At 45.9% G+C, this 12,833-nt stretch overlaps 2 protein-coding genes across 2 annotated transcripts in view; both read right to left on the minus strand.

Moving 5' to 3' along the window:
- The window catches only part of LOC126560212 (protein gurken-like), a 473,091-nt gene that overhangs the window by 435,501 nt on the left and 24,757 nt on the right, over window positions 1-12,833 (minus strand). The window lies entirely within an intron of this gene.
- LOC126558686 (achaete-scute complex protein T8-like) lies at window positions 5,640-6,745 on the minus strand. Its single transcript, XM_050214739.1, has one exon. The coding sequence runs from the start codon at window positions 6,743-6,745 to the stop codon at window positions 5,645-5,647; it is 1,101 nt and encodes a 366-aa protein (XP_050070696.1). The 3' UTR covers window positions 5,640-5,644.

Here is a 12,833-nt window from a genome sequence, read left to right on the forward strand (position 1 = left end):
AAAAACCCGTCACGATCGTCCGAGTGTCACTTGCCACAGCCTGACAAAGCACTTCTTTCTGCATTCTGCACCACGAGAAACAATCTTTTGTTACGGTTTACACCAAAAACCGTCCCCGTTCTGGGTCCAGACTGCTGATTAATCGATATTGTTACCCGGCTTTTTTTTTGTGTTGTTGTGCTTGTCGCACTGCTAAAATGCGCCTCATCACGTTCCATTTTCGGTCGCTTCGCCAAATCGGTACAGTGTGGGAAGGATTTAGCTGCGCTAAACCCTTTGAAAGGTATCGGGTGTTCGAGCATTAACAATAATAACAGAAGAGCGCAAAAAAAAGCGTATGCTCACACCAAGTTTCGCCGGGAAAGGACAACATGTCCTTTTTGCTCTAGGCGTGCGCGTGCGCTTCTAGCTGCCTTTGCCCAAATTTTGCCAACTGTTTCGGCATTTGGGTTGTGAAATTGGTGCCGTATGGTGGAAAAGCCTGGTGCACAAAGAAACAGTTTGCCATATGGAGCTGTGGGAAATTCGATCGGGATTTTTGAAATGATCGATGGAAGTGTTTCTCCTTCACTGTTCACTCAAACCACGAGAATTTACGCTGTATTGATTCCAGTCCTGGCAGGGGCTGGCAGGGGTCTTGAGACCGTATTTCAGCACAGATCGTACGAGAGAGCAATGCAGCATCTTAGCCTAAAGCAGATCAATTATGTCAGTACGCAGTAGCAGTAATGTTTTCTAGGCGTATTTGAAGGAAATTTGTAGGAAATGTAGGAAAGTATTTAAAAGGAAATATTTGTAGGCGTATTTCTGGTGTAAGAGACAACAAGGCCAGTCGTAAAGCACCGGGAGAAGACGCAACTGGTCTGCTTGATTGTGAATCGGAAACCCTACGACAAACAGCCGTCATATTGCAAATAAATAAATAAAAAATTTGTGCGTAAATATACTTTTTTCATCAATTTTCATCATAAGCAAAATTAAATACCTTTTGTTTGCTGTTTACAGCATTTTTCTACAACCGAAACTGACTGAGTTATGCACATTGAAAGAAAAAATTAATTTTGCTTTACTTAAAGATTAATCAAAAGATAGCCGCCGGCAGCAAGCGACGAACCTTAGATGAGTAATTTTGATTACTTATAAGCTTCACGCAAACTAATTGGCACTATTTGAGGGAAAATAAAAAGCGTTAAATATGTTCAAAAAATCGGTTTCTTTGCAATACTTTAACTGATGAACAAGAATATGGGAATATGGGATATGGGAATTAATTTATTTTGTTTTGAAGGGATTGAGGAATGATTTTTTATTTTGTTATACCAATTATTGTAGGATAACTTCAAATAAAAACAAACATTACACCGGCATTCCAGCATCGACGGCACGAGTGCGTGGGGCATGATCAGGATCTAACAAATTTTTTCTCCCCCCTATAAAACACCAAAACCAAGTCCTCCTTCGCCTTCCCGTTGTTATTACCTGCTTACCTTCGTTCCCAATTTACCAATCATTTTACAACAACAGCAAAAACTGGCCGAAGAAAATTTACTGCACAGAACCAAGAGTAGAATAAAAAAAAAAACACACACACACACATCCAGGGCCGCGAGTGCTTTGCCAATTTATTTGCAAAAGCCAAAAAAAGCCAGTGTTGCCTTTAATATTGCGCGCCCGTCTTAAAAATGCCGGCAGCAATACCAGGCCGGCCAACAAAACAACACCCCATCCACGAGCGCCTCTACACCTTCCCACCCCGTCCCTTGATGATTTTTCATCTAATGAAGCAGCAACTAAGCAGCGCGACCGTGCCCAGCTCTGCCGACTTTCCGAAATGACCCGCGAGGTTCGTCGTCTCCCTTCCTTTCTAGCTCTTTCGTTTTTTGAGGGTTATCGTTACAAAAAAAAAACAACCGATCGCGGAATGAGCAAACCGGCCAGTGCACTTGCGGTGGAAAACAACGCACACAAAATTAAAATAATGCTGCCCCAATGCACAATGAAGACGAGCGGGCGAGCGCGCGCGCGCGCGCCTGAACGTACGCCGATCGCCACCAAATTGAATATCAGCTTCGCGCATTGGTACGAAGTTTATTATCGGTAGGTTTCTTCTCTCTCTCTCTCTCTCTCTCTCTCTCTCTTTTTCCCCCTAGAAAGCTAATACACAGGCACATACACATACTCTTGCACGGATGAGGTTATCATTTTGAGGTCCAAAAACCCTTTCTTGCAAAGCTCGATTCGCTTATCGGAATTCGCTAATTCTCTCGTTCGCCCTGCACCAGACACCCGGTGTGTCCTTTATCATTATTGTTATTGTTTTTATAATATTATTATAATTGCGCATACTTCTGTACGGTGTGCTGGCGGTTCCCCAGTCCGCGGTCCGTGGCACGTGACGGGTTAGGCGAACGCGGCGACCGGGATTTTCGGAAGTTTGATCTAATTATGGTGAATTCGTGTTAAAGCAGTTCGGTATGCGGATTTTAAACCGTTTTTTTTTTTTTCGTTCTTCTCTCTTGCATGCTTTCGCGTGTGCGCATCATTCCACCCTTACTTTATGCTTGCTTCACCCGATGCACTGGATCAGCAGCCACAAAGCCTCCGAGTTTCATCTTAATTTAATTTTTCACGAATAAAGCAACAAAGTCTTAATTTGTTTATTCTCTTGACGGTGTGCGAGATGCTAGGACCCATAACCATAACCTCAATCCAATCACATCCAATCAACACGCTAGTCGGCAATCAAGCACGCTGGACGCCCTCGCGAAATTAGATTCAGCGTGGTTTTTTGGGGCAGAAAAAGACGAAAACAAACAGGTTGGCAGGATGCATGGCGCGCTTTGTTGTGACGGGCGCAATTAAGGGCGCAAGCTGTCAAACTCTCAATACGCCCCACTAGGAAACAAATCAATCGAAGGTGGTTGCTTTGCAGTCACTCGTTAGTCGTAGGAAGACGAAGCACGCGCGTAGAAACACCTGGACCTTTTAGAGTTTTCGTGGACATGATGCGGGATGATACCCCCAAAAAAGTCTTAAAAAACATCTGCCCATTCGGAGAGAGACTCAGATAGAGAGTGCAAGATAAAGAGACAGAGAGAGAGAGAGAGGTTTATGACTTGACATGCAGGAAGGAAGTTTTTGAGAAGCTTTGCACACTACACTGGGCCCTTAAAAAGCTGCTCCGTAGCTGCGGAAATGCATCTTAGACGAGACGATCCCTCGCAGGTTTCGCCGTACAGCAAATCAGGCAATCCTTGGCGACTTCCGACATCCGAACGATCGGAGTGCGCTTTCAGTAGCACCCTAATTTTGTATTCGCTTGTTCCTGACTGACTCTGCTGACTCTGGGAGGTGCCCTCGAAAAGTCTAGGAACTTTGACGAGAGGATGTTTTGCACGCGCACGCACTTCTCCCCATGGCCTAGCTGTGGCACGTGTGTGCAGAATCCGGTACACATCCGGCACCTTAGAACCCACTTCCGGGAGTCGCGAAGCGAAGCAAAAATCATAAAGTTGAAAGCAATGCTATTAAAAAGAAAACCCCTTTTTTTGATTTGAGTCTAGGAGCAACAACAGCAGGAAAGAAAAAAAAATCCGGAGGTGGAATAAATTAAGCCCATGGAGAAAGACTCCGTCACCTTGTGCGTTTGTGTGTGTGTCACCTAAGCGGGAGCGCCTTATCGGTGGCGGTATTCATTTTATTGGACGCTCGAGCTAACACCGAACCTATATGATCCAGCCACAGTCCCTTACGCTGATGCAGATGTCCCGAAAGGGTCGTGCGTCCTTTCCTATCGTTCGATCTTTATTTCAACCACGCTTCGCCGTTGTATTCTTTCCCTCTCTCGCTCCCTGTCTCTCTCTCTCTTTCTCTCTCTCTCTCTCTTCTAGATCAAGTTCAGTTAAAATGTTTCAGCTGCCAGCAAACACACTCACACGCACGCAGCAGGGCCGTTTTAGAATTGTTGGGTCGTGTGCCTCGGACGGCACGCTTATACCCGCAGACCGTACTGGAGGACCTCGTTTGAGCGTACGCTCGCGCGCGCGCGATCGTCCCAGGTTTCTTCAATTTTGATCCTTTTTCGATTACGGGCTTCCTTCCTATATTCTCGCTTGTATTATTGTCTTTCTTCCTGACGTTTTTCGTTGGTTGTCGTGTCGTCCTTTCTCTTGCTGCTTCTTCTAGCACTTCGATGCTGGTTATTGTAGGGAAGTTTTTGGGACCGGAGCAGTTAATTCGACCGTACCATTACTTTTGATTTCTGTGATTCATGATCTAGGAGATCCTTTTTTTCCTTCTCTCTACTTGCATCGGGACTCATTCGAACGGCCAGGATATGTTCAGGTAGTCCATGCTTTCATGAAGTCCCGATGAATGGGCCGAAGCATCCAGCGTCCTTACTTTCTCGTCGTTGTTTTGAATTTAAAAAAAAAAAACTGCACGAAAATGCGTGTGCTTGCGTCACAATGCTGATTGTTCGACTAAGGCTCACCCAGCAGGACACATTCCATGCTTCCATAGGCGCACCAGGATTACCGTCTACCAAAACCCCCGATAGTCGCTAGGCATTGTAGAATCCTCCCTAACCGTCCGGTGTTGAAGTTGGGGAGAAGGACCTTCAGACAATAGCTCTCCAAAAAACGGGTGACTGTAGTGTAAGGGGAAACGCGAGGCGTTCGGCAAAAAAACCTTGGGGAGTAGACCAAAGCCCAGCATGCACCCCGAACCCCTTTATATACCTTTGCTACCAACTTTCGTGTGTGAATTCCAGCATCTGGATGTATATAGACGAGTTGGATTTAAGGGTGCAACACCCTTTCGGGAGTTGCGTCGCCCAAATACGAGAAACGGGTCCTTGCTTGCCTCTCGTCTCAACCTCACTCTGTTTATTCTATATTAAACACATCAGAAATTTAAAAAAAAACTTGCTTTTATTATTGTACATTTTTTCGTTCAATTTATTTATCTTCAATTTTACATTACACACATACACACTGACAATGTTGTTTTTTTGTATCATAAAGTAGTGTTAGTGTGATATGATTGAAATGTTATATTTTCAACTCCGAAACGAACGTTCAGTCTACTACCACTATTCAACTATAAACGTAATACTTATCAGTCACTTCACCCGGATGACAGTTCGTTAGACAGGCACCGAAAAGGAATGTCTGGCCCTTTTTACCATACAATTAACGAGAGTTAAGCTCAATTCTAACAAATGTATTGTTCTATATTCTAATAGCGAATTGCTTTCCAAAATGTTTGTTTAATAGATAAATTTTCTCTTCCGCTACTGACGTATTCTGATTCTGATTGTCACTAAGACTTCTTGAAGTTATTCCTATCTCTCTTCCCCTCTGTTTCTCTCTTTCTTTCCGACTAACATATCGCTTTTATATTGAAGGCTCACATTTTGCAGGAAAATAAATAAGTGCACTAGTGTGTATGTGACAAACAAATAAAAAAGCCTGTGCAATTAATAAATAATATAAATAATCGCCATATTTTGCATGCTGAAAACTAACGCATGCTTATTTACATTGTCTACAGCTACATCTACTGCAAACCACTACGCACCACTACTACTAGTTGAAGTTCTCCCCCTTCGCTCACGCTCATTAGTCACAATCGGTATGGCCGCTCACTCCAGCAAATTCTGCTGGTTCTGGAGCTGTTGCTGTAGATGTTGCTGCAGCTGCTGCTGCAGCTGTAGCTGCTGATTCGCCTCGAACCAGCTCAAAAACGATGCATCCTCCGCCAGGTCCGCTTCATCCTGCAGCTCCGATTTGATCAGCATCAGATCGTCGTACTGCTGCTGATCGAACACGGACCCGTCCGGTTGGGACACAATCGAATGGTACAGTGAGTCCACATCCCGCTTCGAGTCCGTATCCGGTTCGAGCGTAAAGTTGCTCTGGGGCGATAGTGCGATGGCGGACTCGCTCAGTAGATCACCGCTGCTCGAGCACGTATCCTCCTCCTCGGCGGGCCGCTCGGTCGAGCTGTCCTCCTCGTCGTGCAGGCTTTCCGGATCGAGATACTGGAACGTGTTGGTACCGGGGATGCGCATGTACTGGTGACCGTTGATGATGGTGATTTGCGTTTGATCGAGCGTCCCCGTACCGGTGGGATCCGGCATCCCGGAACCGGTGTGTTCGAGCTTGTTGGTGCGTGGTTTGATTGCTAGAAAGAAGTTACCGGATAGACCCACCGGTTCTGGGGGCGGTGTGGCGGGTAGTTGAGTGTCGGGTGTGTCCTCGGGGAAGGCGGTCGGTACGCGGCCGGCCGTGCCGGAATGTTCGAGCAAACGCTCCAAGCTTTTGATGTACTCCACAGCCATCCGGAGCGTTTCCACCTTGCTGAGCTTCTTGTGGGCACCGCGTGCCGTTGTGCCTGCCTCGAACGCTTCCGCAATTTCGTCCGGGATGCGCTGCCGTAACGCGGCAAAACCATTGTTTACCTGCTGCACGCGGTTGCGTTCACGCGCGTTACGACGCTCGACGGCGGACGCGCCGGTTCTTGGTTCGGAACTGCCGGCACGCTTCCGGCCGGGTGTGGCACCAACGTTGCTGAGCTGTTTGGTGAGCGTTTGGACGCTTACCGTTGGTAGGACGTTGTCCGCGCTGATGTAATTACCGAGCGGTAGCTTGCGTTTCAGCGTCCCCGGTGTAAAGTCACGCACCGTTACCACCATCTGGTTCTCCTTCAGCTTCATCCGCTTCGGGGGGTTGAGTGATGACATTGTTGTAGGAGTCTGCGGGAGCTCACTTTCGCTGGGAAGCACCTTTATCACACCGGCCTGAAGTTAACTGATGGGGATGGCGTTGAAGTTGATGCTGCTGTCACATCTATCAAGGCACTTATCCAACACACACAGACACACACACATACATAGAGAAACATGCACACACACGCACATAAGTGCGGGCTCGGGACTGATCGCCCACTATTGCTAGGTAGTACTGAAGGATAGCTGAGACTGAGTGCAGGAGCAGCGAAACTTGTCCGGTCGCTGCCGTGGTTGCTGTTGTTCTGGCGCAGTGTCGCGTGCCCAGAGCTCGCAGCCGGCCTTGTCGTCTACTGGTAGCAAATTAAACAGCAAAATGAATACCCGATTCCGATCAGCTGGGCGAGGACGTGAGCGCGCGCGAGTCAGACATACAATCACACCTGGCTATCCTCTTCCAATTGCGTTGCGTCTATTGCATTGATGATCGAAAACCGTCCGGGGACTTGCCGTTTCCATTCCATTCGCTTACCGATGTGTAACGATGTGTCACATACAAACGCACACACACACGCAGCGACGAGGGTCCTTTTTATGTCTCGTCCCCCGGAGTTGGTCCGCTGCTTGGTGAAGATTACGAAAGGTCCTTAATAGGGGTTTGCTTTTTCTTCTTCTTCATTCTCTTTCTCTCTTTCTCTCTCTCTCTCTCTCTCTCTCTCTCTCTCTCTCTCTTTTTGCTGACGATTCCCGCAACTTCAGTTGTATCTTGTACAGAGGGTAAAGTACATAATGACCCGTTTGTTTCCCCCAGTGCCGCATTTCCAGGACCAAACAGGATCGGGCAAGGAATTATGTATCGAAATTGCGCGAACCGCTCAGCGCTGTGTGCGAAGGTTTTATTGAAGGTACGAAACCCCAGAACACGGTGACGTTTACGGGGTGCGGTACCAAAAAACCAGCTTCACGATACGGTTGAGTGCGCGATTCAGGATCACCAGTGTGCTAGGGGACTTGTACATAGCCTCACGCGCACAAAGGCGAGAGGGCGAGCGAGTGAGACGGGGAGCCCTACAGTGCATCGCAACTTTATTTGCACACAAACACGCACACCGTAGGGTTGGGCCCGATTTTTGGCTTCGTTTCCGGCGCGCGCGAGCTTCCGAGGGCTCTCCAGAGGGCTGCGGAGTCGCCTCCGAAGAAGTCAGCGTCAACAGTTTCGGCAAAGCGTGTTCGCCCTCGCGCCGTTACAGTTTCCAAAGACGTACTTCAACTTCGCTCGCCACGACCAATTCGCGTCAGGAGTGGGGCTTTGCCTACCAAAAGTCTTTCAAACGTCCGCGTGGAAGTACTCTTTTCCCATCTCAACTCTCAAACAAGCAGCAAACCTCTCAAGATTCCGCTACATGCTAGTCCTTTTTTTTTCGGTTCCAAAATATGCTCTTCCACTTCAAACGTTCCATCCTCTCGCACAGTCCCATCAGCCCCTTGATCCTTGGCGACGTTCTGACATCACGCAGCCGAAAGATAACAAACCTCCTCATGCGATCGCGCAGGAAGATGTTATTCTCGCTATCAATTTAGGAGCTGTCAAGCGCCCGCGGCCCGCCGCTGAGGGAAAACTATCCCACGAGAATGGGAAGATGTAGCTTTCCTCTCGAGACGTACCGCAGGAAAAGAAAAAAAGATGATCGACACGGATTCTAAAATTCGAGGTTCGAGATTTTCTCGCACTCGGTGTATTCGTTCTCGTATTTCGGGCTTCCTATTTCTTAAGGATATAGTTATGCTGTTTTGTTTTCTTCAGCGCTCGCTTTTTATTCTTTCTTTCGTACCTGTTTCGCTGCAAGGAGTGCGTAAAACGCGCAAAGGAAGGTTGTGAACAGCGCCGAGGAAAAAAAAAGTGAGGAAGGACGTGAAGCCTCCGGAGCACGAAGTAAAGAAGAATTGTAAGGATATTAAGGACTTTTGGCGGGATGTTGCTGAGGCTGAGCATTTTCTATGCGTACTTGGGTTCAGACAATAATAAACGACACACATTTGGTTGGTTATGCGTATGCCGAAGCGTTTGATTACTAAGCGAAGTCTCATCTGAGGATTTCTGAGCATTGAAACCTTTGAAAACTTTTCTAGAATTTCGTATCGATTTAGAACAGCAAATCATATAAATGAAGACTATATCTGGAGCAATATTAGACGACTCGTGCAGCATTAAACACGCACATATTATCAAACAGAGTTGAGAACATACGAAATCTAAGAAATCTCTATCGTCCTTTCCTATCTTGGTTGGGGAAAAAACTATCTTCTTTCAACCAAAGCACGAAGAGAACAGGATCATAAAACTAGGACTATACCAACATCCCTGAAGATGAAAATCACATCCTTTATGCATCCATCACAACAAATCCCCGACCCCACAAGGACTTTCCGTGGACCAGGGAACGAAAACTAAACTCCAAATCCCTAGGCAAAGGCAACCGTCGCTGTTTGTGTGTGAGCATGTGTAATAATTTTAATAAAGGACGAGTTTTAGGATTCAAAAAATCATATCGCCAGGATCGCCGAGAGGACCCTGTTTACTTTACTGCTCAACGTGAGTCTTTCGCTTCAGATTTGTCTCATCAAGGTTTTGAACCGAGCGCACCCAGAATAATCCTTTTGCTGTGGATTAATCAAACTTTCCTTTCCCAACCGACACCGCAGGCATCAGACAGAGGGTGAAAAAAAGGGAAAGAAATCGTTGATGTCCCGTAGCGAGCAGAATAAAAACCTTAAAACTGTCACACACACACGCACCGATCGTGTCCTTTAGCAGGACCTTCGCCTTCGAGCAGGCAGTTCCTGCGCCCATTCCCCCCCCAAAAGGATCGTTATCTTTCGGTCGCTTTTCGGGGACATTTATGAGCTACGCGGAAAACCAAAAAAAAAGTAAAATAATAAATGTGTATCAATATAACCGCAACCTAGCAACCTACGGCCAGGCCGTCACTTTCGGAATAAAACCAAACCAAAAATAAATAACCGCAACCTAAGGGCTGAAGGAGCTGCAGGAAGGATACTCTTCTGCCCCTGTTCGTCGGATGGATCATATCAGGACACAAAACCTCATCTCGGGTAAAATCGTTGTGTGGGAATGCGGGTTTTTGGGATTTTTTGAATAATTAAGAGCAAGGACTCTTACGTCTGACGGCATTGGAATGGCTTGTGGTTGAGTGGAGAAGTAATAAAACTATATCTTGTACAACAACGATTATAATGAAATCATAAACTTAATGGCTCCCCCTCTCTCTCTCTCTGCAATGAAGAATTCGATTGACGTAATTAGAAACGTTCCCATTCCGCGTATAATGTACAAAACAGGACACCGGAAAATTTGACAAAAACAACCCTTCAGGACACTCCAATTTGTCGTGTAATAAAATTGTTGTTATCCCTAACCTTAAAAAAGCACATACACACACACACACACACGTTTGTCTGTATTTTGATTGATTTCCCTCTGCCTGGCAATGGCTCGATGCACTTCGCTGTAGTTGCATTTGACCAGAAGCCATTCTGGTACCAATTCGCCCGTAAACCGGATGTGCGCCCATCATTTCCTGTGTGTCCTGGTCGCGCACGCTCGATCACCCAGGACCATTAAATATGTTTTAGAGAAGCAAGAAAAGAAAAAAACAGCGCCACACACACACACACACACTGGTACAAAAAATCAGACAAATAAATAAAAAGGGTGACCGATCGGGCAAAACACCGTGGTCCGCTTGCTGTTTTCAATTTCCGGCGTAGCTCAAAGGGAAAAGGGATGAAAAGCTAGATGGGGTTGTCGAATGGAAAATAAATTTGTAAAGTTAAAAAAATGAAACGAATCGACGCGCTTTTCCATCTCCATTGGTAACTGGTCAAACAAAAATTGGTTTACCTGCAGGGAATAGATTCGATTCGTTAAAGCGCACAGTGGGTGAAAATTATGGTTCTCGAGTTAGTAAAACGCTTTTAAGTCGTAACGCAATCCTAAAACTTGTTTGATAAATTTTATTTTTTCAATCCACTACCAGAGCCGTTGTGTTAGAATTAAAAATATATTATTTTTTATTTAATTTTTTTTTTAAATTTGTAACGCTTTTACAAATTTCAATGCAAGCAATTTGACATTTTTCACTCACTTATACTGAGAGAACGGTCCGGATGAGATTTGAGCCCTGATCTTACTTTGTAAAGACCAACGCCGTTGTCGCCTCACCCGGCCTGCCCTTATTCATGCTTGTTTGAAGCTAATATAGTGGGGAGGCCCGGTGGTGTAGTCGACAGTGGTGCAGGTCTTCAAACGGCAGAACCGGGATTCATATCCCATCCGGACCATCCCTCCGTAGTGAGGATTGACTACTCAACTACGTGAGTGCCAGTTTAGTAAGCCATTAGATGGCCGGCGTAACCTTAGAAGGTCGTTAAGCCAAGAAGAAGATGGAAAATAAAATATTTGTAGTATTTCGCACTAATATAACATTCAAATTGTGAAAGCTTGATGGGATGGGCTTGATGGGATGGGAAGCTTGATGGGAATTGGATGGGATAAAAAAAAGTGTAATCTGGCAGTTTTTTAAACATTCGCGTAAAGTTTGTTCGCGAATATCGAGTATGGCGTATAGCGGGAAACCGTGTTATTTAAAATCAAACGAAATGTAATCCTTCATCTTTCCCATAGTGCCGGCCCATGCCGTAACGCATCAAAAATCGTCTCCAAAATCGTTTCGGGCGCCCTCCAAAAACTCCAACAAAGCGCTCAATGGAATCTCCTGCATAGTTGCCCAGCAAAGAAAACAAAGCTAAATTCATCACAAGACATTACAGCCTTGTGGTTTTGACTAACTCTCTGCCCAATCGAATGATTACCGCAACTACAACAACAGCAAAACCGTGCGAGGGTTAGTTTCACCAACGAAACCATGTCCTTGGGCGCTACGAGCACGGGAAACGCGACCCAAGCCCAAGACCTAAAAGCCAAACATACACAGGAAACGCACACAAACCGCACTTCCTTCGTCAGGCCACAAGAACAAGATCCTGCCGGACCGAAAACCGGGTACAGGAAAACTTTCAAACCTCGTCTAAAGTTTCAAACGCACGCAACTCGCCAAACCGAAACGCACTTGATATCCGTTTCCGCTCAGAAAGAGCGAATGCGACCATGTGTGTCTGTGTGTGTGTGTGTGTGTGGGTGCATGTTGTTGTTTCATTTTGCAAAACTGTTAAGAAGTGTTTTGGGAGTGATTTTTTGTTCTAAAGATGTCAACTGACTCGAAGCGTTGTCTCCGATTTGTAAGATTTTGAAGCATTTCGGTGGAACTTTAAGTTTTATTTCCTCGAGTTGAAGTTGAAGTGGCCATGAAGCGATCCTCTGCTGCACCGGTAATGTCGGCCTCCCGTTCGCGGAAGATTCAGCTGGGGTGTAGAATTTCTACCAGCTTGCGCCAGGCGCTGTAATAGGACACGCCGGACACACGAACGCGCGTGCACCACGGTTCGATTGGTCACTCGATCGTATGCTTAATGAGTAGCGTAATGTGCTACAGAAGCACACAGACAGAACACTTTAAGGCTTCGCAGTCCTTGCTTTCGGGTTTCGGGGGAAGGAACTGCTCCGTGTGAGAATGTGACTGCTACTGACCTGCGGCAACAAATGTCCAGATGTGGCACATTTTTGTTTTCTGGAGAGAGAGAGAAAAAAAAAAAGAACACTTATGTACGCAGCTTGTCATCTTGGTGCTCTATTTATAGCTCTGAGTGCGCAATAGACGACAACAAAGATATCTTACTGTCGCTTTTGAAACATCAAACGAATCTCCTTGGTGATAAAGACATGCTATTGCTAATTTTGATCACCGCGGTGAGGATCAGAGTTCAGAGTTCTCAAAACAAAGGTCTTCAACTCTCACGAAAATCTTCCTGACGTAAATATTATTGACATGATGCTTCGAAGTCCTCCAAATTCTCCCAACTCTCAGAACTCTAATTCTACAAACAGTAGACGACAATATCTTCATTCTCCCAAAGAAATCCCCAGAGATTCTTCCAATAGTCAGCCAGTAGGCTTCACCAACGA

Source organism: Anopheles maculipalpis, chromosome X (genome assembly GCF_943734695.1).
Source record: "Anopheles maculipalpis chromosome X, idAnoMacuDA_375_x, whole genome shotgun sequence".
Taxonomy (NCBI): Eukaryota; Metazoa; Arthropoda; class Insecta; order Diptera; family Culicidae; genus Anopheles; species Anopheles maculipalpis.

Excerpts from the sequence above, each read along its gene's own strand:
- LOC126558686 (XM_050214739.1), bottom strand. The coding sequence starts at position 6,745 with ATGTCATCACTCAACCCCCCGAAGCGGATGAAGCTGAAGGAGAACCAG.